Below are 25671 nucleotides of genomic sequence, written 5' to 3' on the forward strand. Positions count from 1 at the left end.
ATAAGATTCTACCTCAATAAAGTGGGAAAAGATTAATCTCCTGAAAGTAGCATTTCCCTAGCAGTGGTAATCCACAAAAAAACTAAAAATTAAAGGAAATCTTTTGACTTCAAGTAGCATGAAGCAGTGCTTTGGGATTGTGAAAAACATATATACGTACATATATACATAGAAAGGGTCTAAATGGATATAAAATAACCTATTAACCATGGATATTTCTAGGTAGAAGGATAGTGAGTAATGCTTTTTTTTGTTGTTCATCTGTTTTCTAATTTTTCTATAGTAAATTTAAATTACTCGAATAGTAAACTTTTAAATGAAACAAAAAAATAGGTTTGCTTCTGACTAAGTTTTAATATTTTTTTAGTTTACTTTTCACTGCCAGGAGAGAAGTGTTAAGGCACTAGGAATAAGAATAAAGCTCCGTTTGCACCACTGTGAAGATCCCCTGTCGGGACAATGGGAGAAATTCTGTCTGGATTTGAGTTCCCCCAGAAGCAGACCCTGTCCGGAGTTTATTTGAGAGGTGACAGGTGGGGAACGTAAGGCAGAGGGGAGAAGGAAGCTGATAAAGGGAGGGAGTCCAGTCACTTCCACCACAGGCAGCAGGGACTCAGTCCCACACATGTCCAGCACAGAGTGTGCCTCAGGTACCCCATCACGGGGGTGAGGAAGCTGGGGCACGTTTCCTCCTCTGGTGGTTGAGGCTGTTTCTGGGGGCGTCACTCTCCTGCACTTCCAGCTTGTCCCATGTGCTCCTACAGCCAGAAGGGGAAAAGCAATCCCCGAGGCAGAGGACTGCAGGCGTGGGCAGAAGCAGAGTTCTCTGCGCAGAGGTGAAAGCCAGGGGGGCGTGGGTGGACCCTGAGAGGGGCTGCAGTGGGGCCTCGATTAGACCCTGATTTTTCTCTGGGAGGATCTCCCTTGTTGCTCTTTGGCTCCTGGCTCTGCCCTCTGGGAGGCTCTTCCTTATCCATTCACCTCCATGGCCACACCTAAGTGGCAACGGGGAGGGTGCCCTCTTGGGAGTCTGTGCAGAGGCTGTGGCCTGATTTCTGCAGATGCATGTTTGCGGTACCCGAGAACTGCTTTAAGGCTTGAACAACCGAAGTTTTTGTAGTCTGGGTTCATGAACTCTTTGGCAATACAATTCCTTCAAATACTTAGTCAGCTCCTAAAGTATTTGCAGTCATTCCACGTGCCAGTTATGAGCTTGGTAACATTTGCATTGTAACCTCTATGGCGCTCCTTCAACAGAAAGGCAACCATCTTGAAGCCATCTGGGAAACACAGGCTTGAGTGTGAAGTACCGCCCTGCTCCTGGCTGCGGGGAGAAACTATCTGTTTAGTGAGAGTTCTTAATGGGCTTTCGTTGCTAGAAGCCCTTTTGCTGTCATCACTCTTTGGGGTTCAAAACAGAAGGCTCCAGACTTCTGGACTCATCCTATTCCTTTTCATTTCTGCTCTTGAACCAGCCACCTCTTTCCTGAGCTTCACTCTTACTTGTGCCGACTCACTAAACAAAGCCAGTAAGAATCAACATGTACTAGCTTTGGATTTCCCAACCTCTCCTCCTGGAGCCCCAGGCTCAGTAACACTTTGCTCACTAACTAACTACGGAACAATTTTATTAAGTAATCTGCTATTATATAACACTAGTGTCCTGGTTCACCGGTTCCTGCACATTGAAAGGAAATTAATTAGAAGAAATATTTTAATATCGCTATCCACCCTTCCTCTATAATAGAAGTGTCAACCAAATTCACGACTGACAATGAAAGATTGAAACACATGTGTGTGATTGGTGTCAGCGAGAGCTTTATATATATCACACATGCGCGAGTCAACCTAGCCTTTTACATAGAGAGAATAAACTTGCTTAATTAGACCTGCTTTCTGATGTAGCTAAACTTTTTTCAGCCCAGTGAAGCACTCCAACTTCTTTTCAGGTAATTGTCAGCAACAGAGTAGTAAATATCAACACGAAGCAGATTATTATTGTAGATCACGCAGGGAGAAAAAGGGTAAAATATTTAACTGCAGCAGTGTTTGACTATATTCTGCGCAGTGACAAAACCTGAAGTCATTTTCAAGTTCCACCATTTCTTACTTCTTTTCAATTGGGTCAAGTTTCTAAACTTCATAATCTCCTTTTTTCCAGCGAATGAAAAGAAAATAGGATTCTACCGAGTCTTCCATCTACCTACTCCAGGACTTCTGTGAGTATCAAATGAGATTAGGCACGGGAAAATTATTCACAAACATTTGGTTAAACTGTAAAATGTTTGCACCTGGCTATAAAGCAAGTTGGGTTCCTGGGCTAAAGAAACTCCAAGGAGACTAGTTGCTAGGGAGAGGAAGCTGGGTGTGCTACATGACGTCATTACCCGGTCCCCACAGCTACCATTTCCGGGCTGGGCTGGGCTGGGCTGTGGGCCTCATTTTGCGCCATGGGGTCTTGGCAGCCTTGGCTGTGATTTGCTGGGGTGTCACTCTGGGGTGTTGGCGGGACCTGTGTCCCACTTGGGGGAAGCCGAGTGTTGATTTGTCAGATCCAGGTCTGTGGTGCCGTTTATTTTAAATGGCCAGTACACCTCATGGCAGCTCCTGTGTTGAGCATCTGTCCCCTGGTGGTCAGTGTGTGTCATAGCTACCAGTCAGACGGATGGACACTTAGCCTTTTATAGAGAGAGATGGGTCTTCATCTTTTCAGCCTCCAACATCCATTTTCTTGCCTTCCTCTGCAGTGCTACATATCTTAGGGCTTATTCTCCCCCCCCCCCCGCCCCCCCACCCATGGACTTTTAGAGAGAGGGAGGGAGGAGGAAACACAGAGATAGAGCAACATCAATGTGAGAGAGACACGTGCCCTTGACTGGGAATTGAACTGGCACAATGGGGTGCCCTCCTCCATGAAGTCACTCAAGTTCTAGATGTCAAAAGCCCCCTTCAACACATGGGTTCCAAGGTTGCCCTGGGGGTCATGTCTGCTCCCAGCAGTCAGAGATGAGAAGAGCATGGACAGCTCTGGGGGGAGGTTTGAGTCTCATAAAATGTCTTCTCACATTTTATTTTCTAGAACTCAGTCATACGCGTCCATTAGAGCCAGGGGCGGGCGTGCTGGGTTGGGGCGGGGGGGGGAGGAGGGTATAGCTCCTGGTTAGGCAGTCACAGTGCTGTGCTATGTTGAAGGGAGACAACCAATTTTTTGAGTGGAAAGTTAGCTGATCTCCCACAATTTTAAACAGAAAATTAATAATGTGAACTTTCAGCTCTGTCCTCTAACCTCCCAGCCCTTGGACTCACTGAAAAGGGGGATTTGTCAGAAGTTGGCCGGGGAGGGTTGGGGGGCAGGAGGTAGGGGGGTAAGAGATCAACTAAAGGACTTGTATGCATGCATATAAGCATAACCAATGGACATAAGACACTGGGGGACAGGGGAGGCTAGGGGACTGTCTAGGGCGGGGGGATAAAATGGACACATATGTAATACCCTTTGTAATACTTTAAGCAATAAATAAAAAAAAATAAAAATAAAAATAAATAATGATAAAAAAAAAGAAGTTGGGTTTGAGGTGAGGGGCCTTCTTCACCCACTCAATTTGGGAAGGAAGAAGAGAAGGAGCAAGCAGGGCATCTTTACACAATGACGTCCTCCCTGTTTTGGTAAAAAATCCCTCTCAGGCTGAGCAATTACTAACTGCTGGCTTTCAGGATTTTTTTTTAAACAAAGGAATTGAAAAGCTGAACCATCTGCCCTTTGCTCCCCTGAGTGAGAGTGGGCAGAGGACTGGATGGAAGGGCGTAGGAACCTGGAACAAGAGCCTAAGCAGCAGGACGCTTTGCCATTACTTCCTGCTCCTTGAATGCCAGGCTGTGGGGGTGGGCAGTCCTCCTGCTAACGGCGGCCCACGGTGGGTAGGCGCTGCCTGCCACAGAGGGGCTGGGACAGCCACTCCGGAAGCCAGCGAAGCCAATTTTATGGGAGAAGCCTTCTTTGTTAAAACCCAAATCCAATCAAACCTTGGCTCTCTAGCTGCAGATTTAGTATCAACCACGCTCTCCTCAAATCCGTTTTGTCACAGAGCCCCAGGCACTCTCGGCCCCGCGAGAACCAAAGCAAATGGGCTTCCTGTGTGCAGAACAGGACGCCTGTGACTTAGGAGGATCGGGTCTGACACACAGCTGGTATCTGCTCAGACCAGTGACCCTAACAAATCAATCTGCAGAGCTGAGGCTCTGGTGTCCACAAAAGGGAGAGGGCTGCTCACCATTCAGAATAAGTCTTTCCCTACTGCAAGCTGTTTTTTTTAAAATTAAGATCTGATTCATGGTGCATTTCAAACACAATGCCGTTCACACTCGCCTCGCCAAGGGTACAGCAACTGTGTAAAGTGAGGCTCTGCCATATCAGCGTAAGGCCCTCGGCCACGCCCTGGGCTCCAGGCTCTGCCAGCCCAGCTGTCCCGGCCCAAACAGGTGGCGTAAAACAATAGCTCCGCAGCCGCGGGCCGGCCAGACCCTCCAGCCGCCAAGTCACCAGCCGGACTCCTGCAAGCAGCACAGTCGCCAGCCGCCACCAGCCCGGCCAGTACCCACACTCATGGAGCCCCGGCCGCTCCTCCTGCTCCTCGGCCTCTGCTCAGGTAAGTGCCGGTGTTGGGGGGCTCTTCTCTGAGGCTGACGCACTAGAGCCCCCAAACCAGAGCCTTGCTTCTTTGGTGGGAGCACAGCATGGCAGGCGTCAGCAGCCCAGACCGCTGTCGGTTTCTCACCAGTGTCCACTTGATTGGGTTTGGGGATAAAGGTTTTTAGTTTGTGTTAATCCATTAAACTGGGTGCGGCTGGGTCAAGGGCTACAAAGTGGACAGCGTCCCTCCCTCCGTCGGTGCCTGGCCCCCACGCGCGCCTGTGACCAGATTCACCGCCGCCTCCACCTTCCCAGAGCTGCTCTCAGACTTGAACCGCCACAGGGGCTTAGAGTGACGGCTTACCGCCGCAGACAATAAGGTTAACAAGCCCTTGGCTCCCGGAGAATTCTGAACTTGAAGAGGCTTGATTGACAGCTCCAGGTGCCGGAGAGAGAAACCCATTCATCATTGTAATCAAATGCTCTCCATGAGCTGAAATATTTTGTAACTTTTTAAACTTCTGAAGTTAGAAAGTTCATACGAATGCTTTCTCGCCTACTTTATTTTGGAAGTACATTACTCTATGTAGGGGTGGGTTTGAAATGAAACCGTGAAACCTTGCACAGCCCTTGACCTTCATTCCACTCTGGAACGTGTCACACCACAGCAGCTGAAACGCTATCCTGAATCCCAAACTTCCGGTAGAGGAAGCTAGCGGTTTGCTGATTGCTTCACGGAAAAGCTTCCCGGTGACGTCATCCCAACCGAGAGGCCAGGCAGCTGACGCGCTGTGATTTCTCTTCTCTGATGTTGCTCTGGCAACACAGGCCTCTGGGCAAGAGAAGTGAAGAGCGTTATTGTGAACGTTTTTCAATGGCAGAGTTGAGGGAAACAGCCTAAAACTCTAATAAATTCAGAGACATTACATCCGAGGGATTTGGACTTGATCCAACCAAAGCTGCCTGGTGGTGGCGGTAGTGTGTGTGTGTGTGTGTGTGTGTGTGTGTGTGTGTGTGTGTGTTTCTCTCTGTGTGTGTGCAAACACTACACTCAGTGAAAATTCTTACGTTACATGCTTATGTATAAAAATCCTTAGGAGATCTCTTAGGATACCAAAACCCTCCAAAGATGCATGCTTAGCTACTTTAAAAGGCATGTGACATGTATTTAGATCAATCCTAGAATTTGCTGGTGTCAATTCACATGAGTGAATGCAGAGCTGGATGAGGCATTCCAACATCTTTGATTTTTTATTAGGGACACTGAGGCTGAAAGACATGGACTGATCTGCCCGAAGTCACTTAATTTATAAATCTTGGAATGTGATCACTTACAGACTGCGTTGGTTATGCACACAGTCAGAAAACAGCCTGAAATGTCAAAGGTGGCCAAATACCTAGGCACGAGGCTGAGATAAGCATTACTTACCCACGGTGACTAGTAACCGTACAGGATTCCCTGTCTAACCCAGTGGCCATACAGACTCAAACTGGACCAGTATGATACAAAACACACAGTGGAGTCATGTTGGGCTTCCCTATTTAGAATCAGTTCTCTGTGGGCAAAATTCTCATCATATCAGGGATACATTTTCCTGTGTTAGCTTAATACATAATGATCTCTGTTCTATTTATATAGCTTTTTTAAAATGATTTCCTTTTAAAAATATGTTTTTATTTATTTCAGAGAGAGGAAGAGAAAGGGAGAGGGAGAGATGGATAGAAACATCAATGATGAGAGAAAATCATTGATCTGCTGCCTCTTGCACGCCCCACACTGGGGATCCAGCCTGCAATCCGGGCATGTGCCCTGACCAGGAATCAAACCTTGACCTCCTGGCTTATGGGTTGATGCTCGACCACTGAGCCACACCAGCCCAGCTATATAGCATTTTTTTATTACAACTTTTCCTCTCTTCCATCTCAAGAATCCCAACTATGTTATTGCCACCTCTCTTATAGCATGTTACTTTCCAATTTGTCCAGTTATTTATGTAAGTGACAAATGGCAATCACCATGAGGGTCGGAAGACAGGATTTATGTCTGATTCACTTTTGATAATCTCAAAGCTCCTAACAATGCTCTGCACACAGTAAATGTACAACAAATATTTGATGAATGAATTAAGGTTACTGCTGTCTGAATTAGGATGATTTTGCTGAAACGGGACATTATTTATTTGTGTGTCTGTATGGTTACTGATTTGCACCCTACCTTTTAAGGAAAGTATTTACTGTGACTCATTGGCTTCAGGAGGAGTTGGTCCCATTCTCCAGACCATGTTGGAGTCAGGAACAGAATCATAGATTCTGACCTCAAGTTTTCTAACACTCTACCCTGTTTTAAGGAGGAAAGAAGGACAAATGCTAATGAGCCTAATCTAAGAAATGGAGACTCAGAAATTCCTGAGAAATTCACTCAGGAAGGAGCAAGGGCCTTGTGATTGGCCGGTGGGAGTGGAGGAAATGGGTGTAACTGGCGTGCTGAGGCGTCCTGTCTCCAGTCCTGCCCTCTCCCTGGTGGGCCATAGGGTTGGCCTGCATAGTTTTCCTGCTACATAATGCCAGCCATCTGCTCTATCTGTTGCTTTTAGTATGTTCTTCCTGTCAAACCGGAATAAACCGTCACTTGAAAATAAGCAGCCCAGGGCAGTGCCAAAGCAATAGCGTCACTCGGTGGCCAAGGCACTCGGTGGCCAAGGCACTCAGTCGCCATGCCCGTCCCCTCCCCCTGTGCACTGAGTGGGGCCCGAGATAGACAGGCAAGGAGGACAGAGGATCACTGTGTCCCAGGGGCTTAACGGGGTGACTGCAAGCATTGAGTCTCTGGACAACATGCTCTTGGAGAGTCCTCGAATGCAGGAGGTTTGGGGAGATGCCGTGTGAAAGCTCTGCATAGACCCTCTGGGGTTTGCAAAACTGGGAAGTAGGCAGGCTGGGTCCGAGGTTCCCCACAGACACTCCAGGAAGGTCAAAATGAAGAGTTTAAGCTGCACTGAATGCAAATGACACATGTACCTTTAGGGAGGAGGGAAAGCGCGAGGTCCTAGTGCAGCGGTTCTCAACCTGTGGGTCGCGAACAATGAAAATACATCCTGCATATCAGATATGTACATTACGATTCATAACAGTAGCAACATTACAGTTATGAAGTAGCAACGAAAATAATTTTATGGTTGGGGGTCACCACAACATGAGGAACTGTATTAAAGGGTCGCGGCATTAGGAAGGTTGAGAACCACTGTAAGTGTCAGGCTGCCCCATTCACAGTCCCGCCTCTAACCAACTGGGAACCACGAACACTGATCAGCTGTCTGCACCTCAGTTTTCCCATTTGTAAAACAGGGTAAAGATGTGCTCGTAGGGCTGCCATAAGGACTTAATAAGTCAACACAAGACAGGGCCTTTAATGAAGCTCATGGACTAATTGAAGTGCACTCTTGAGGGATAAAAATGTGTCAGCAACATTGGTTATTTCCAGCTGCATCAAAGTACTGGCTGAGAAAGAGTGGCAGAGAGCATGGGCCCTGGGTTTGAACACTTGCTCCACCCCTTATGAAATCTGGGCAAGTGTTCACCTCTCTGTGCCTCAATTTCCCCTTCTGTAAAGTGAGGACAAAAACAGCACCTACCACACCCTATTCTGAGGATACAAAGAGTATGTATAAAGTGTGTCCGAGAGTGGCACATAAGTTGAATAGGTCAGTTATTTTTATTACTAAACATAGAAAAAGTAATTACTTTTTATTTTATTTTGTTGACAAACTCTTCAAACTTAATATCCAGGGGAAAAAATAATAACCTGTCTTAGAGGGAGTAGGCTAACACTACTGGGGGAAAGAGAGCATCTCTTTCATTCAATTTTTAATTGTCTTGGCCCAGGGAGAAGGTACGGGGGTTTCAGCAATAACCAGCGGAAAGGGGAGCTCTGGTTACATGAATCAAGGCAAATGGATCATGTGTCTGCTTCCTCTCCCAGCCCTGAACAGGCAGTCCCCCATCCACCCTGGGTTTGAGTTACAAAGACCCTTCACAAGGCATTTGCTGGAATCTGGAACACTTTTTCTCGTTGGAATAATGTTGAGCAGTTTCCAAGGCAGCCACAGCTCACCCATGATGTTAAGAGTTAGTGCAGGAGCACCAGGCAGCGTGACAGGCGCTAATCCCCGCTCTGCCCCAGCCGCGTGACCTTGCACAGGTCGGCCAACCTCTGACTCTCTGCCAGCCTGCCTGCCTGCCTCCCCGGAAGCTGGAGAGTACCACATAGCATTGGCCATAAAAGGGCTCTGAGCCCCAGGAGTACTGATGATACTGCTTTTCATCCTGAAAGAAAACGCAGTAAAGATTCCTTGGAGTCGCTCGTGCTCCAAATCAGAGCCCCAAACCCAGGTTGGCAAAGCACAGTTTTCACTCTGTCTTAACAACTCAACTGGGAGATGTACCTACCAGCAGTATTTTTTAAATTATGGTAAAATACACATGATATAAAATTTACCATAGTAAAATACACATTACATAAAATTACCACTTTACAGTGAACTATTTAGTGGCATTAAGTATTTAAAATGTTGCACAACCATCACCACTGTCTAGTTTCAGAACTTTTTCACCCCAAAAGGAAACTCCGCACCCATGAGCAGTCTCTCCCCAGGCCCCTGTCCCTCTAGGCCCTGGTAACCACTAATGTCTATCCTGGACATCTATAATAATAGAAGTGTAATATGCAAATCGACTAAATGCCCGAATAGCAGAATGACCGTCCGGACGACCTTCCGGACGAAGTCGGGGCTGCGAGGGCCAAGCCCCTTGCACAAGTTTTGTGCATCAGGCCTCTAGTTTCTTATAAATGGGATCATGCAATATGTGCTCTTTTGTGTCTGATTTCTTTCATGTGGCATAATGTTTTCAAGGTTAACCCATGTTATAGCATGCATCAATACTTCATTTCTTTTTCTGGCTGAATAATAGTCCACTGAATGGTTAAACCACAATTTGTTCACCCACTTACCTAGGGATGGACATTTGGGTTGTTTCTATCTTTTAACTATTGTATATAATGCTGCTATGAACATTCAGGTACAAGACTTTGTATAAACAATTCTTTTGAAATATACCCAGAAGTGAAACAGGTATGTCATATGCTAATTCCATATAACTTGTGTGAGGAACCACCAAAATGTTTTCCACGGTGACTGCACCGTTTTACACCCTCATCCGCAACATCTCAGGGTTCCTGTTTCTCCCCTGTGTGACCAACATTTGTCATTTCCACCTTTGCTGATTATGGCCATCCTAATGGGTGTGACCCCGCATTGACTGTGGGCTATCCCTAGCATCTGAGGCCAGCCAGTTCGAGATTTCATTACGCCAGGACCAGACTCTGAAGTACTGAGACTGGCTTTGGTGGGGACCCTTGTTCCTACGTGTACATGTTCCTAGCAAAGATGATGCAGCCAGAAGCTGGATTAAGGAATGTCATCTGTCCAAAGGGCAGGTGTCATGCTAATCTGGCACGCCCCACGGAGAAGGGACCGCACCAGCAGCTGTGCCTGGACAGGACGGCAGGCAACACTAGCTGCAAGTGGGAGCCCTTCCACCAGGGGTCCTGCGTGCCTTCCGTTCGCTGGTCACGCCTCAGGGGCTCGTGTCAGTGTCCGTGGGGGCGGGGAGCAGAATCTGACAGCGTGCATGCCATTTGCTTCCTCAGCTGGCCTGGTCCTGGGATCTGAGCACGAGACCCGTCTGGTGGCAAAGCTATTTGAACAATATAACAAAGTGGTGCGGCCAGTGGAGGACCACCGCCAGGTCGTGGAGGTCACCGTGGGCCTGCAGCTGATACAGCTCATCAACGTGGTGAGATGGAGTGCCCGGGCTCCCACGGCAACCCCCTCTCCCCGAGCATCCTCCCCTCGGCTCCCCTTTCTGCCCCCTAAACATGGGTCTTGTCTTTCTTCAGGATGAAGTCAATCAGATCGTGACAACCAATGTTCGACTCAAACAGGTAATTCAGCTAGCTAATTGCGTTTGTGTTGTTTGTTTTCAACCTGAAATTTAACCTGGGCCCAGAGTAAATCAATTTGGGCTAAAGGGGCATATACCAAAGTGTAAAAGTAAATACTTTGGGGGTGGTGGGATTATGGATCATATGTGTTGGTGTGTGTTTGTTTTTAGTGTTGTGCTTTTTCTGTGTGTATTAGTTTGCTAGGGCCGCTATAACAAAGCCACAAACTGGGTGGCTCAAACAACAGAGATACATTGCCTCGCAGTTCTTGAAGCCAAAGTCCAAAGTCAAGGTGTCGATAGGATGGGTTTCTTCTGCTTCAGCCCTCCCTCCTTTGCCTACAGTTGCCTGTTTGCATGTTCACATGGCATTCTTCATGAATATGTATCCATCTTCAAACACACCCTTTTTGTTTTTAAATTGGCCACCTTTGCCTCTTCGGGCAGACCTGTGCTTTTTTTTTAAAAAAAATAGATTTTTATTGATTTCAGAGAGGAAGGGAGAGGGAGAGAGAGAAATATTAATGCTGAGAGGGAATCATGATTGGCTGCCTCCTGCACGCCCCCTACTGGAGTTCAAGCCCGCAACCCAGGCATCTGCCCTTGACCGGAATTGAACCCGGCACCCTTCAGTCCGCAGGCTAATGCTCTAGCCACTGAGTCAAACCGGGTAGGGCCAAACCCGCCCTTCTTAAAAGGACATCACTCGTATTGGGTGGGGCTCACCTTAGTTACCTCATTTTCACGTAATTACCTCTGTAAAGACCCCCTCTCCTAATAAGGTCATATTCTGAGGTACCAGGGGTTAGGACTTCAATACTGAATTTGGGGGAGATGTAATTTGATCCATAACATTGTGTTATCCGATGTTGCCTCATTGGGCATATATTACTTTTATTCTATAGGAAGAATTATACTTGTAAAAAATGATGCTGCCTTCTTGAGGAAAATGTTCAAATTGTTCATTCTCCTTTCGTGGGGTGGGCAGATGTGGCATGATAGATCTGCCACCGCCTAGCGGTGAGACTTGGAGGTACCGCTGCTTTCCCATCTGTAAAATGGGGTCAATGACCACGCTTACGTCCCAGGACTTTTGTGAGGACTGAACCGTCGTTATCGGTAACCTGCTTATAACTGTGGCCGCATGTAGCCAATCAGTGCAAGTGTTAGCTGGTGTTAGCTGAAGTGAAGGCTGAATTCTGAGTCAAACCTTTCTTACCATAGCACAGTTTCTGTCGCTATCTGAATGATCATGCCCACCAGAGCTCTTGATAACCCTAGATTGTTTTAAAAAGGTGTTTAGCTTTCTAATCAGCGAAAAGTTTTCATTTCTAGCAATGGGTGGATTACAACCTAAAATGGAATCCAGACGACTATGGTGGCGTGAAAAAGATTCACATTCCCTCCGAAAAGATCTGGCACCCAGACTTGGTTCTCTATAACAAGTAAGCGAGACAGACGGCTGGGCAGGGAGGGGCATTCCCGGGGAGGGGAGCCAATGCCCTAACAGAAGGCCACCTCTCGGTGTGCGTCAGGAACCCAGAGCCAAGCTGACATGCTAGGGGCCATATGGCGTCTCATGTTATGAAGAGAAACAATTATCCGAATCAAATTGAATCAGGGCTGTGGGTGAGGGACATTTCATCCCTGAGAGCTCCTGCAGGGTGCGTGGCAACTATCCAAGGGACCCAAACCTCCTATAATTGAGTTCCTTGGAATTAAATGTCCTTCCTACCAATCGGTCTGGACCTCCTGAAGCTGTTGCTCGTCATACCCTCGTGGCATCCCAAGATGCCATGCAGCTGATGGCCCAGGGAGAGCATGTGGCCCACCCATAGGCTCTGTGACAGACCACATGCCATGAAATTAAATGTGATTCAAGGCACTCTGCTTTCACGACATGCTCATTATCACACTCTCATTGGCCAGGGAATGTGCATTCAAAGTGCATCCGTCCCAGGCAGAGCACACAGCACTGGCCTGGAGGATTTGCACCTGATTCCACAGCATGTTTGGGGCGAGAGGCTGTGTGTGCTGCACACTTACCAGGAAAGGTGGCCACGGCTAGTGAGTGGAAATGATACCCTGTATGGCCGACCACCCCTACTTTGATGTTCCCCCTGCATATTTTCCAGTTATAACTGGGATTCGAGCTTGATCCAGATTATCCAATCATTTGTGTGAACTTTTCGGACAAGTATGCTCATTGGGCAAAGTGTCTTGTGCTGGTTAAGTTTCTCTTCCAGTAAGAATGAGAGCGAGGTGATGAACCCCTCTGGTCCTGTTCACAAGCTTGTTCAGGGGCACCTGTTGGGGGGAGAGCCCTGTCGCCCCGGCTGAGAGGGAGAGACTTGGGAGGTCCTGTGGCCTCTGCTCCGTGGAAGGCCCCAGAGCGCAGTTCTCTGGAGAGAGCCCACCTCCATCCCGAGGAAAGCTCAATGGGAAGAAAATCCTCCTGATTCATGTCCCTGAGAGTCATCAAGGCAGACCCAGCCACCTGTGTACACCCGCGCCCTGCCCTTGGCCAAGGCCTGGACACAGGCTGTTTGCAGGACAAGCGGACTGCTCACAGAACAAGGCCTGCAGAAGTGGCCTTTTGTTATTTCTAATCTCTACCATGTTGGATATTTTTGAACAAGAAATTAGTGCCAATATTTGAAAATATCACATCAAAACCCAGGCTTTTAGCATCTCTAGAAAACTCCAACATTCAAGAATATGGAAACTTTGGGTTTAAAAATGTAGATTTTTAGCTTCTAAAGGAAAATCTAAATATCTGGCCACACTGGGCCTTTTCTCCCCTCGGGACAGCACAGGCAGAGCTGAGTGGCACCTTCATCAGAGGCAAGAGAGGCTATCCCTTCACACAGCCTCACCCCTCCCTCCTTCCTCGCCTGCCAGGCTCTGGAAGCATCTGAGTGTGTGATCCCACCCCACTGAGTCCTAAATAGTTCTCACAAAGGTATTGGACACCTTCCTTAGCCTGCTTGTCACAGTAATGAGCCACTGGATGTGTTCTTATTTAAAACTAGAGGCCTGGTTCACGAATTGGTTCACGGGTGGGGGGCCTGGCCATGATCAGGATCAATGGGGGTGCTGGCTGGCCAGGGGGAGGGACCATAGGAAGTTGGCCACCCCCTCCATTGGAGCCAATTTGCGGGGGGGGGGGGGGGGGGGGGGAGCCTGCCATGGGAGGTTGGCTGTGGGAGCGCACTGACCACCAGGGGGCAGCTCCTGCATCATAGCAACCAGTCGACCAATCATTCAGTCTTTCAGTTGCTTAGGCTTTCATATGTATAGATTCCTAGGTTTTCCCCAGTTAACTTTCAAAGTATAGAGGGAGGGGGATAGATGGAGATGATTACCAATACTAGAAAGCACTGAGAAGAAAAAGGTCTGGGATGCAGTGGGTCAGTGTTACCTGATATTTCTTTAACACTAGATTCCCAGATTCCTCCCCAGGTAATCTGATTCATGCTTAGATGGTGCTCAGGAATCTGTCTTTTAACATGCACCCCAGAGATTCTTGTTATCAGTCAAATTTGGGAAACACTGACACAGACAAGCAGCGACACTGCCTGAAAGACAGCTTCTATAATTAACGCCCGAGTAATTAACCGCTGTCTCCCCTTTTGTCCCACCGTAGTGCAGATGGTGACTTTGCCATCGTCAAGTTCACCAAAGTGCTCCTGGACTACACTGGCCATGTCACGTGGACACCCCCAGCCATCTTCAAAAGCTACTGTGAGATCATCGTTACCCACTTTCCCTTTGATGAGCAGAACTGCAGCATGAAGCTGGGCACCTGGACCTACGATGGCTCCGTGGTCGCCATCAACCCGGTAGGTGGTGACCTTGCGTCCTGAGGTTGGGTTTAGGCGAAGCATGATTCAGGTCTTCGGCTCTGCCCCTTCATGATCAGAGGCTCTCGGCACCATTGAGAGCCTGGGGGACCATCTAGTTGGATCGCTCTCAATTGGTTGGTTAAGTTCTTGATGTGCTGCCTGTGAGAATCACCTAGACACTAAAATGAAGTCCCAAGAATATGTGTCTAATCCATCTGGGATGGGGCTAGGGCACCAATATGTTTTAAAGCTCCTAGGTGACTTGAATGTATAACCAACATGGAGAATTCCAGTAGCCCCAACACCCTCATTTGATAGGAACCTAAGACCTAAAAGTGGAAGTGACCCAGAGTCCCACCTGGGTATGTACCAGCGCTGGGATCTGTGGCCTTGTCGCAGGTGATTGCGAAACCCTGGTCCTCCTCGGGGAGACATGGCTGGGTTTTCAGTTTGATTTCATCTTCTCAGGAAAGCGACAAGCCAGACCTGAGCAACTTCATGGAGAGCGGCGAGTGGGTGATCAAGGAGTCCCGGGGCTGGAAGCACTGGGTGTTCTACGCCTGCTGCCCCTCCACCCCCTACCTGGACATCACCTACCACTTCGTCATGCAGCGCCTGCCCCTCTACTTCATCGTCAACGTCATCATTCCCTGCCTGCTCTTCTCCTTCCTGACCGGCCTGGTGTTCTACCTGCCCACAGACTCAGGTGGGTGCCGTTGCCATGGCTGTGGCTGCTGATGCTAACAGATCTTGTGCTGCTGTTTAAGGAAAAGCCAGAAATAATTATAGGCTAATAAACAAATACAGGCAGACAGACTCAAATCATCATCCCTTGGAGGGCACGCTTACCGAGTGGCCATGTATAGTGGTGAGAGAGTTGAACGAGACCTTGAAGATGCACATACATAGCTCAGTCTACTTACAGGAAATAATCACCAATACCTACTTGTTGAATACCTACTGTGTGCTGGGTAAGGCGTGGATCACCGACATACCTCATGCCATTTCCCCTGGGCAGTCACTTGCTCTACACTGACCAATCAGGTCTTGCCTCTGTTGCCACTGCTGGCCACTTGAAAATAGCTTTTGCCAATCTTTTCCCAGATGGCAGTGTCTTTGTGCACAAGATTGTACTCCCTAAGAGGCAGTGCTTCCTCACCTATCAGCCCACACAGCTTACCTCCCACTGAGTCAGCACATCTCACCAAACAACAGCAATGGACAGAAAACAGGAACGGGGTCTCTATACATCTGCCAGCAGGTCCCTAATCATAAGGAATTTATGACTGACAAGTGTGTATGTGTGTGTGGGGGGGGGCAGATGGTACAGACAGTCCTCAAACTTATGACAAGTCAAATTTTATCAAAATTATAAGAAAAAAAACCTCACAAAAGTCTAAATCCAACTTTCCAACAAGGAAAAAAAAAAGACTATGCATTCATTCATTCAACATACAGTACTTGTTGAACAACTGTTAGGCAGCAGGAATACAGTGGATATGAAGGCAGAATTCGCCCCTACAGAGCCTATGCTCTAGTGATTGTACTTAGTTTTAAACAAATGATCACAAACAAATATTTCTTCAACTTTCTAATCAAATGAAGCTACTTAAAGTAAAGAGAGAGAGAGCAATAGTCAGGCAATATAAAAACTACTCACAGTTTCTATACATGATTTATGCTTGGAAAGTATTTTTTAACAGTGAGATGCTTGATGAGTGTTAACTATTATTATTATCACTATTATTAATCAAGAAATGGGATGTAAGTTGATCAGTCTTTCATATTTATAATTCTGTCTTCTTTTTCACCTTTAAAGGCTTTCCTCCTCACTAGGTAGAATTCCACTCACAAGGTAGACTGCTAACTTCTTGTTCGCACCTGATCTGTATCCTGCATACACTCCTAGCATCTGGAAGCATCCTGTGTGGGGTGGGCGGGGCCCGGGGGGAGCTCCATACTGGAAAGCAGGATACCATGAGGGTTTCCCAGGACACAAACAGCAAGACCAGCCCAAGGGAAGCCCCTCCCACCGGCTCTCCCCTGCACCTAAGGTGGGGCTCCCCACAAAAGCATCCCGATGCCCTTCAGCCCCGCCCTTCTCCTTTGCCATTCTTGCCTAAGCAAGACTGCAACAGGGAATCCTTCACCCTGAAATTGTAGGGCCTGGAGAAAGAAGGCGGGGCAGAGCACTCCCTGGTCCCTGCATATGAAAAAACAAAACAAAACAATCATCCTCTTTAGCCAAAAGTCCATGGTGTGATATCACTGATTTCATTTTCTCAGTTTGGGTCTTACCCTTGCTCTCATCATGAGAAAATTATACATGAGCCTCTGGCTGCCCACCCACCGGCAGGGTAACGAACAGGCCAGGCCGCGGTTCAGTGTTGTGAGGTTGACGACGTTCTGCTACATATGGGAAAACTGCCACTGGGTCTAACATGTACCTTGGCTCCCTGGGCTCCGCCAAGAAGTGGGATTCTGGGGCAGGAGATGAAGCCGCTGTTTCCTGCCTGGCGGCCTCTAATGAAAACACCTGCCACGTGCCAGTGTCTGCAGAGTTAAGGTGCCAAGGTCTCACAGGAGATTCTGCCCAAAATGTGTCCCCAGAATGATGCTTGGAGAAATGCCTGTCACATTCCTCTCCCCCGAGGGTTTCAGTGGGGTCTTGGTCTGAGAGAGCAGCCAGAGCAAAGGACACAGCCTGGGGAGCTTCAAAATCAGACATTTCCGGTCTCACAGCTCTGGAAGCTGGAAGTCCGAGATCAAGGTATCAGCCGGGGTGGTTTCCTCTGGGGCCTCTCCCCTTGGCTCACAGATGCCAGTCTCCTCCTCGTGTCCTCACCTGGGCTTTCCTCTCTGTGTGTATCTGTGTCCCTCTTAGGAGGACACCAGTCAAGTTGGATGAACCCACCCTGAGACCTCATCTATATATATAAAAGGCTAATATGCTAAGGTCCGACCATCTGACCGGTCGCTATGATGCGCACTGACCACCAGGGAGCAGATGCTCAATGCAGGAGCTGCCGAGCTGCAGTGACTTGGCAGCGGTGGTTCTCAGGTGACACACCCAAAACCAGAGAGGAGGGAGCCCGATTCCTCGCAGGGCTACACGATTCCACCTTCGGCTGCGAGTTATGTTGTTGCTGGGGCACTGCTGGCCCCGAGTCTGGTTTACTGCACAGTTGTGTTTGCATTCCACACCCTGTACGACAGCAACTTTGCAGAGTGCCTTCTCGCACTCGGGGACCCTTCAGGGGATGTCGGAGAGCTGGTTATGCTGGTTATGGCCCAATCCTGGCAGGCCAGCCCAAGGGACCCCACCTGCTATGGGACCCTGCTCACTCTCCAGACGCCCTTTGAGCAGTGCCACCCCAGGTGCGGTTGGCTGGGGAGGGACCATGGGAGGTTGGTTCCAGGGCATGTCTGGCCCGTCTTGTCCAGTCCCACTCCACCAACCACCTTCTAATTAATTTCCTTTCAATGTGCACAAATCTGTGCACCGGGTCACTAGTTTTAATTTAATTACCTCCTCAAAGGCCCCATCTCCAAACAGTCACTGCGTGCTGAGGCTTAGGGCTTCAACATATAAATTTGAGAGGACCAACAGTTCAGGCCGTAACAGGTGGGCGGTTGTGTTTTGTCTCCATTTTGTCCAGGAGAGAAGATGACCCTGAGCATCTCTGTGCTGCTGTCCCTCACCGTGTTCCTGCTGGTCATCGTGGAGCTGATCCCCTCCACCTCCAGCGCGGTGCCCTTGATCGGGAAATACATGCTCTTCACCATGGTGTTCGTCATCGCATCCATCATCATCACCGTCATCGTCATCAACACGCACCACCGCTCCCCCAGCACCCACGTCATGCCCGACTGGGTGCGGAAGGTGAGTGAGCGAGGCCCCTGCAAGCTCCGCACAGGCCCGCCGTCCCCTCGAGGGCATCTACAAGGCTTCTGCCCCCGCTTGTCCCCGTGGCCAGCGGAATTCCGCTCACCCTTGTGGGTACTCAGAGCTGAAAGTCCTTTCTGGGCTGTAAGGCATTTTTGAAAGGAACATTCTTGGGCCTCTTTCTAGAGATAAATAACCCACATAGCTTCCTCGGAGAAAGAAGAAAACCAGAATTAACAGAGCTCACCTCTAATTCAAGCTTTAAGAACCTCTTTAATTAGCGACGATAAATAAATCACTGTCCTTTTCATTCAAATGCTGGGAAATTCTCGCGGTTTCTGTTTGTATGGCTTGTGGTTCGTGAAGAGGTAGCTTATTTTTTGCTGGTGGGATCATCTGCAGAGAATAGGGCTAGAGATGGAGGGGAGGCTTGATGAGAGATGGTCAACAGTGAGTTCTAATGGGGAACTTGGTCTCAAGTCTTTACATTTTTGAAATATAAAATGTGTGCCCGTTTCAAATGTCAGTGTTGTTGTTTTTTATATAAAACTTCACAGACACACAAATGGCCAGGATCTTTTGTGTAAAATTAAAAATATTTGTCATGAATTGACAGAAACCACTGCTCACAATGTATTCTTTTGAGAAGAAATGGTCTCTGTTTGTATTAATGGTCCCTTTTTTGTCTTTCTGTCTGGAAGACAAAACAGGCTGGGCGCTTAACATGTTAAGTGACTTCTGGCAATACCTGTCTTGCATTTTTTCAGAAACAAGAAATGAAAGAAAATAGTTTAGCTGTTTTGTGGGGCCAGAGCTATATATATATAAAATATATATTTCATTGATTCTTTTTACAGAGAGAAAGGGAGAGGGATAGAGAGTCAAAAACATCAATCAGCTGCCTCCTGCACACCCACCACTGGGGATGTGCCCGCAACCAAGGTACATGCCCCTGACTGGAATCAAACCTGGGACCCCTCAGTCCTCAGGCCGACGCTCTATCCACTGAGCCAAACCAGTCAGGGCTATATTTTTATCCTGAGAGACCTTTTCTTTAACCATATGATCTTGAAAGAAGCAGGTACCTGCAGGGGGTCCAGAAGCTAAGCATCACTGGTTTCTCGCGAGTTCAACAGCTGCATACAGGCGCCCTCCAGTGGCGAAATGCTCACATGACAGAATCGGCACTGTTAACCACTGTAATTCCACAGGCCTCAGGCTATGTGTGTACTAGTACAGTGATTCCCAAAGTGGGCGCTACCGCCCCCTGGTGGGCGCTGCAGCGATCCAGGGGGGGGCGGTGATGGCCACAGGTGCATTTGGGGGCATATATCTTTCTGTTTAATTGCTATTAAAATTTTTTAAAAAATTAATTTCCAGGGGGCACTGAGTAATATTTTTTCTGGAAAGGGGGCGGTAGGCCAAATAAGTTTGGGAACCACTGTACTAGTATGAAGGAATCTTTGAGAAAATTGAGTAAAGTCCTTTGTTTTAAGGACAAAGAGGCGGAGGCCCAGAGAAGCCGAATGACTTGCCTAAAGTTACGTTGCTAATCCAAAGTCCGAGTCTGACGCTTGCCTTGCTGGCCATTATTCTCATAAATTGATTTCTTTTCCAATGGTAGGTTTTTATCGACACCATCCCAAATATCATGTTCTTCTCCACAATGAAAAGGCCGTCCAGAGAAAAACAAGACAAAAAGATCTTCACCGAAGACATTGACATTTCGGACATTTCTGGGAAGCCGGGGCCTCCACCCCCCGCCTTCCACTCTCCCCTGATCAAGCACCCCGAGGTGAAAAGTGCCATCGAGGGCATCAAGTACATCGCAGAGACCATGAAGTCAGACCAGGAGTCCAACAACGTAAGCTCTGTGGCTTGAATCCCACGCCTCTGGGTTTAAAGAATCAAATGCTCGAGTGCAGGTGGGTGGGTGGGGTTTCAGAGGCAGCTACTGACCTAAGGTAAGCCTGGTGACCGCCTCTTGGCCACCTCAGTGAGTCAGCATTTTGAGTAACCTTTCAACATAGGAAGATCGCAATGCCAGCCGAAGGATGCTGAGGGCTTTGCGACCTACAAGGTAAATGGCTGTAAAAGATGCGTAACCTGCACTGTGGGCCGAATGACCACCTTAAGGTCATTCTAACCTTTTCCTCCCTCCCAGGCGGCTGAGGAATGGAAGTATGTTGCAATGGTGATGGACCACATTCTCCTTGGAGTCTTCATGCTCGTCTGTATCATCGGAACCCTGGCTGTGTTTGCAGGTCGGCTCATTGAATTAAATCAGCAAGGATGAGCAGAAAGCTGAGCTGAGCACCAGGCCCCAGTACCGGGCAGAGCAGAGAAAGGTGGGCAAACAGGAAGACGTGTCCACTTGGATATAAGCTCACTGATCAAACATTTAACTTTCTGTTTGCATGATTAACCATAATGATTTACATTTATAAGGTTGTGGCCTCAAAGTGTTGTCACCTTGCTTCTCCCTTCAATCTCTGTCGGCCTGGAGAGTGAACCCCTTTCAGTAAATCAAACTGGATCTCTACAGTAAGTTTCCACCCCCAGTGTTGTCTGGAAGTTTTGCCCAGAATAGCTGAGGTTTTCTGTTGGCTTGTTTTTCTATTTTTATTGATTTAAGAAAAGAATGTATCCTTGGCTTAAAAGCCAGTTTTGTGCCTAGTGGGAAAGCCCCACCTACCAGTCCCAGGAAGGTAAAGCACTGGGTCTAGAGAGAAAGGAGGCAGTAGAAAGGCTGCCAAAATGCAAATTGCATCAAGCCCCCGGTGATAAAGTCCATGTCTGCAACTGGTGGCCAAGGAAAGCGTTTCCTAGTCTAAGGCAGCATCTGGGTTTGATGCTCGGGGTTTGAGGGAACACGTCCTGATTCCCAGGCACGAGGGAATCACCTCACAGACAAGATTTCTTTCAACCTCATGACTTTCATACAGACGAGGAAACTGAACCTGAGGGAGGTTAAGTTCATTGCCTAAACCAGTGGTTCTCAACCTTCCGGCCCTTTAAATACAGTTCCTCATGTTGTGACCCAACCATAAAATTATTTTCGTTGCTACTTCATCACTGTAATGTTGCTACTGTTATGAATCATAATGTAAATATCTGATATGCAGGATGGTCTTAGGCGACCCCTGTGAAAGGGTCGTTCAACCGCCAAAGGGGTCGCGACCCACAGGTTGAGAACCGCTGACCTAGGCCATTCTGTCACTCTGGTCAGTGTCTTGAGCGCTTCAGTGTCAGTGTCCACCATCTTTCCGCCTTCCCCAATGGAACTTCCTCCTTCCTTCCTACCCCTTATTCCATGGAGAATATCCTTTAGCGACGTCCTAGCCACTGTAATTCACGCAGGACTAGAAAATGTGCAGCCTGGGCCTTGGATCACACCTGCCCCACATCAGTGCCGGGTAGAGCAGGGAACTGCACTGTGGGTGGCCTGACTGAACCCGCAGGTCTGTCTACTTCTCCGCCGGGGCCCCTCCCACACACCCAGGGCAGGACTGAGTGCCTTCATCTTTGAATAAACTAAAGGGAAAACAGTTTGGTGGCTCCTCAAAAAACTAAACATAGAATCATCATATGCTCCAGCGATTCCACTCCCAAAAGAATTGAGAGCAGGGACTTGAGCAGATACTTGTATGCCAAGTGTTCATGTAGCATTATTCACAGCAGCCAAAAGGTGGAAACAACCCAAGGGTCCATCAGTGGATAAGCAAAATGTAGTCTATACATGCCATGGAATAGTATTCAGCCTTAAAGAGCAATACAATTCTGATATATAACATGGATCAACCATGAAAACATAGTAAACGAATGCACCAGGCACAAAAGAACAATTATTGTATGATTCCACGTACATGAGGTACCTAGGGTAGGCAAGTTCATGGAGATAGAAAGTAGGAGAGTGGTTCCCAGGGTTAGAGGAAGGGGCGAGTTACTGCTTAATGGATAGAGTTCCGGTTTAGGATGATGAAAAAGTTCCGGAAATGGACAGTGGTGAGGGTTGCACAACCTCACGAATGTACTTAATCCCACTGAATTGTATACTGAAAGACGCCTAAAGTGATCCATGTTGTGCTATGAATGTTTTACCACAATAAAAAGTGTTGTTGTTGTTTAAATCATAAACTGCTCCTGTGCTCATCCTTAAAATTGGTCCCCGGGTGAGGATTGGCTGAAAACGGGGTCTGCTAGAGAAAATAGGTTCCCCTTGAGGAGTGCTCCTTTCTCTCTCTCCCTCCCTCCCTCCTCCCTCCCTCTCTCCTTCTCTCCCTCCCTCTCTACCTTCTCCTCTCTCCCTCCCTCTCTCCCTCCCTCTCTCTCCCTCCCTCTCTCCCTCCCTCTCCCTCCCTCTCTCCTTCTCTCCCTCCCTCTCTCCTCCCTCCCTCTCTCCCTCCCTCTCTCCTCTCTCCTTCCCTCTCTCCCTCTCTCCTTCTCTCCCTCCCTCCCTCTCTCCCTCCCTCCCTCCCTCCCTCTCCCTCCCTCTCTCCCTCTCTTTCTCCCTCTCTCCCTCCCTCCCTCCCTCTCCCCTCTCCACAAACATCCCTTAGGGGCCTAGCTCCCTCCTAGAACCGAGCCCCGAGCACCCCCCCCACACACACACACACATTTCCCTCAGAAAGTCAGCGGGAAGACTAGAACAGGGAAACTCTACCCCAAGTTTAAACCACTTTTGAGCCAGTGGCCCACCTGCCGGCATGCTCAGGGGTCTACAATCAGGGGAGAGCAGGGAGCAGAGTGGGGGTCTCCCTGTCTCTTCCCAGCCCTTGGGGCAGCTCTTCCCCAAATCCCTCCCCCCTCTCCATCAGCCAGGGAAGGCCCTGCTTAAGGTGCTTTTAGTAGGAGTTTAATTTTTAGCGAGAAAAATCAATTTCTTGAACAATCTTTATTTTTTGAGCATCACCGTAACGTAGTGTTTTAAGCCTGTGTTTCCATCCTCCTTGCTGTAGCCTTCTGCTCTACCCTCTTATCGCTTTACAGTATTTTCTTGTGTCCCTGTCTGACTTGAACTCCCGACTTAGCATCTCCCCAAGGACAGAGCTTGTTTTCCCTTTGTGTTGATATTCTAGGTATGAGTAGGTGCTGGAGAATGTGCTGAAGGAATGAGGAGATAGTGAGTGAGTGGCCAGGCAGGGTAAGCAGTCCCGGGAGTCGCTGCAGCCTCTGATTACCATCCCACCCTGGTACAGCCGGTCAGAATGCCCACGGCCTCAGCTGTGCCAGGAGCTCCTTACACACCTGCGCTTGCTCATAGGCCCACCCCAGGCTCTACGGCCGAGAGCACGCGTCCTGCGAGGGAAAGCACGTCTGTGCGCAACTCACTCACTTCTAAAGACAGCTACTCCCTGCATCGCTCAAACCTTATCATCCATCGGCAAAGGCCTCGCCTCCAGGAAACCCTCCGCACCAGTGCCCATGGCCCGGCCCTTTTCTGCCTCATCACACCTTTGGACCTGGCGAGCTCCCTGACGCCTGCTTCACGCGCGTTACTTTGCGGATGTCCATCTTCTGTCTTCAAAGGGATGGTCCCTACCTGAAAAAGGAAGTCGGGGTCTTGCTACCTGTACTTCCTGTGGGGCCTGGGCAAGTTACTTAACCTTCTGAGTCCCAGAGTAAAACATGTGATGGTGCCGGCTTCTCCAGAGGATGCGGCCTGCGCTCTGCAGTGCTCCTCCGATAAACCCTCCAGGCAAAGGTCGCGCCCTAAACCTTTCAATCCTCCACCAAACCCAGGAGAGGGTTGAGTACCTATAGTGTCCACAGACATTTGCTGAATTTTTTCTCCATACATTAAAATATATATATATATATATATATTGATTTCAGAGAGGAAGAGAGAGGGAGACAGAAACATCAATGATGAGAGAGAATCATTGATTGGCTGCCTTCAGCATGCCCCCCACTGGGGATCAAGCCTGAAACCCAGGCATGTGCCCTGATGGGGAATCACTCAGCCACTGAGCCATGCCGGCCTGGCTTGGTGGTTGTTAATAAAGTCAGAGGCAATGTACCCATCATCACTATAGAATGCCAGTACAGGTCCATCAGCCCATCTGAGTTATATTTCCTTAAAGCTTTGTTTAGTTTTAAATGAATCAAAGTACATTGACTATATCACACTAAATATAATTATTCTACTTTATAATCACTGATGGTATTGACCATGTCTCAGATATTGTTTTGAGTACTTTATAAATAATAAATCCAACATGGTAAGTTTTATCAGCATCATTATCCTGTTACTGATGAAGAAACTGAGCTGAGTTTCTTCAAGGACCGAAATCTTGCCCAAGACCACACAGCTAGAAGGGGCAGAGAAGGGATTTGAACCCAAGGCTCCCTCAGCCGTGCCCCTCACCACTCCTTCTCCCTCTCGACCAGAGCATTAGGATTTAACACCAACCAACCAAACACAAGCAAACATAGAACCCTTAAGCATGAAAGCCTGTTTTCTTCCTCCCCATATTTATCAGCCACCCTGGGGTATTATTTTTTCTAAACATGAAGGACTTGTCCACTGCTGGCCCGAGGCTGGGCTCTATGGGTGACACAGAAATCCAGAAGGCCTGGTCTGCGTCCCTAGAAGTGAGCAGAATGAACAACAGCACAGGTAGAAGGTGACACACACACAGGGCATTCAGACTTGGGAGAGTCTGGCCACTGCCGATGGCAGAAAGCTGGGACTGTCACAACAGGAACCGTAAGTAATGAAATAGTACATTTAAAAGACACACCTGAATTTTGGCTACTTCCTAGTCCATTATTTGCAACACGTCATAAAAGAAGTTGCCCATCCCGAGTTGGAAGGCCTGGACTCAGCCAACAAACATCTCAGCTAGACTGTGACCCTCATGAAACCCCGGGCACTGTGTTAGGGCTGTCATCTCAGATGTGTTGCCCATACATGAAGCTCTGAAGCATTTTTTATAAGTAGAGCTTCCATTACTAGGAACCCTGAGTTCACTGAGGGCTCTGAAGAACCCTCCAGTCTGGTCTAGGATATCCATTTAGAAAACATTTTAAATGTTACCTCCCCCTCACCCCCTATTAATCATGTAATTCCTTTTAGAAAATAATGCACCATGGATTCCATTTAGACATAATGCACCAGTGATGATCGTTTTGATAGTATGTCTTTGTTTGGTGGGCTATTTGGAGGGAAGGTGGTTAAAAGGCCCAACATACTACACTTAATTCGGGAAGAAATGGACAAACCTAAAGAAATTCTACTTTTGGTCAAATAAACTGGGCAGCAGCTCCCTCTTGTGCTGAAAAGTAAGTACTGCAGCCACTGAATTAAA

General features: G+C 48.1%; 1 protein-coding gene across 1 annotated transcript; it reads left to right on the forward strand.

Annotated features, from left to right (window-relative positions):
- Positions 1–4242: 4242 nt before the first annotated feature.
- CHRNA1 (cholinergic receptor nicotinic alpha 1 subunit) lies at positions 4243–22488 on the forward strand. Its single transcript, XM_036320699.1, has 9 exons — positions 4243–4646; positions 10338–10483; positions 10587–10631; positions 11966–12075; positions 14277–14472; positions 14944–15181; positions 18135–18358; positions 19986–20225; positions 20526–22488. Exons 1-9 carry the CDS (start codon positions 4604–4606, stop codon positions 20655–20657), a joined length of 1374 nt encoding a protein of 457 aa, XP_036176592.1. The 5' UTR covers positions 4243–4603; the 3' UTR covers positions 20658–22488.
- The last annotated feature ends 3183 nt before the right edge of the window (positions 22489–25671 follow it).

The sequence above is a fragment of the Myotis myotis genome, unplaced genomic scaffold, assembly GCF_014108235.1.
Source record: "Myotis myotis isolate mMyoMyo1 unplaced genomic scaffold, mMyoMyo1.p scaffold_m19_p_8, whole genome shotgun sequence".
Taxonomy (NCBI): domain Eukaryota; kingdom Metazoa; phylum Chordata; class Mammalia; order Chiroptera; family Vespertilionidae; genus Myotis; species Myotis myotis.

Coding starts and splice junctions, on each gene's coding strand:
- CHRNA1 (XM_036320699.1), top strand. CDS start 4,604: ATGGAGCCCCGGCCGCTCCTCCTGCTCCTCGGCCTCTGCTCAG. Junction 4,647..10,337: donor GCTCCTCGGCCTCTGCTCAG/GTAAGTGCCGGT, acceptor TTGCTTCCTCAG/CTGGCCTGGTCCTGGGATCT. Junction 15,182..18,134: donor CTACCTGCCCACAGACTCAG/GTGGGTGCCGTT, acceptor CATTTTGTCCAG/GAGAGAAGATGACCCTGAGC.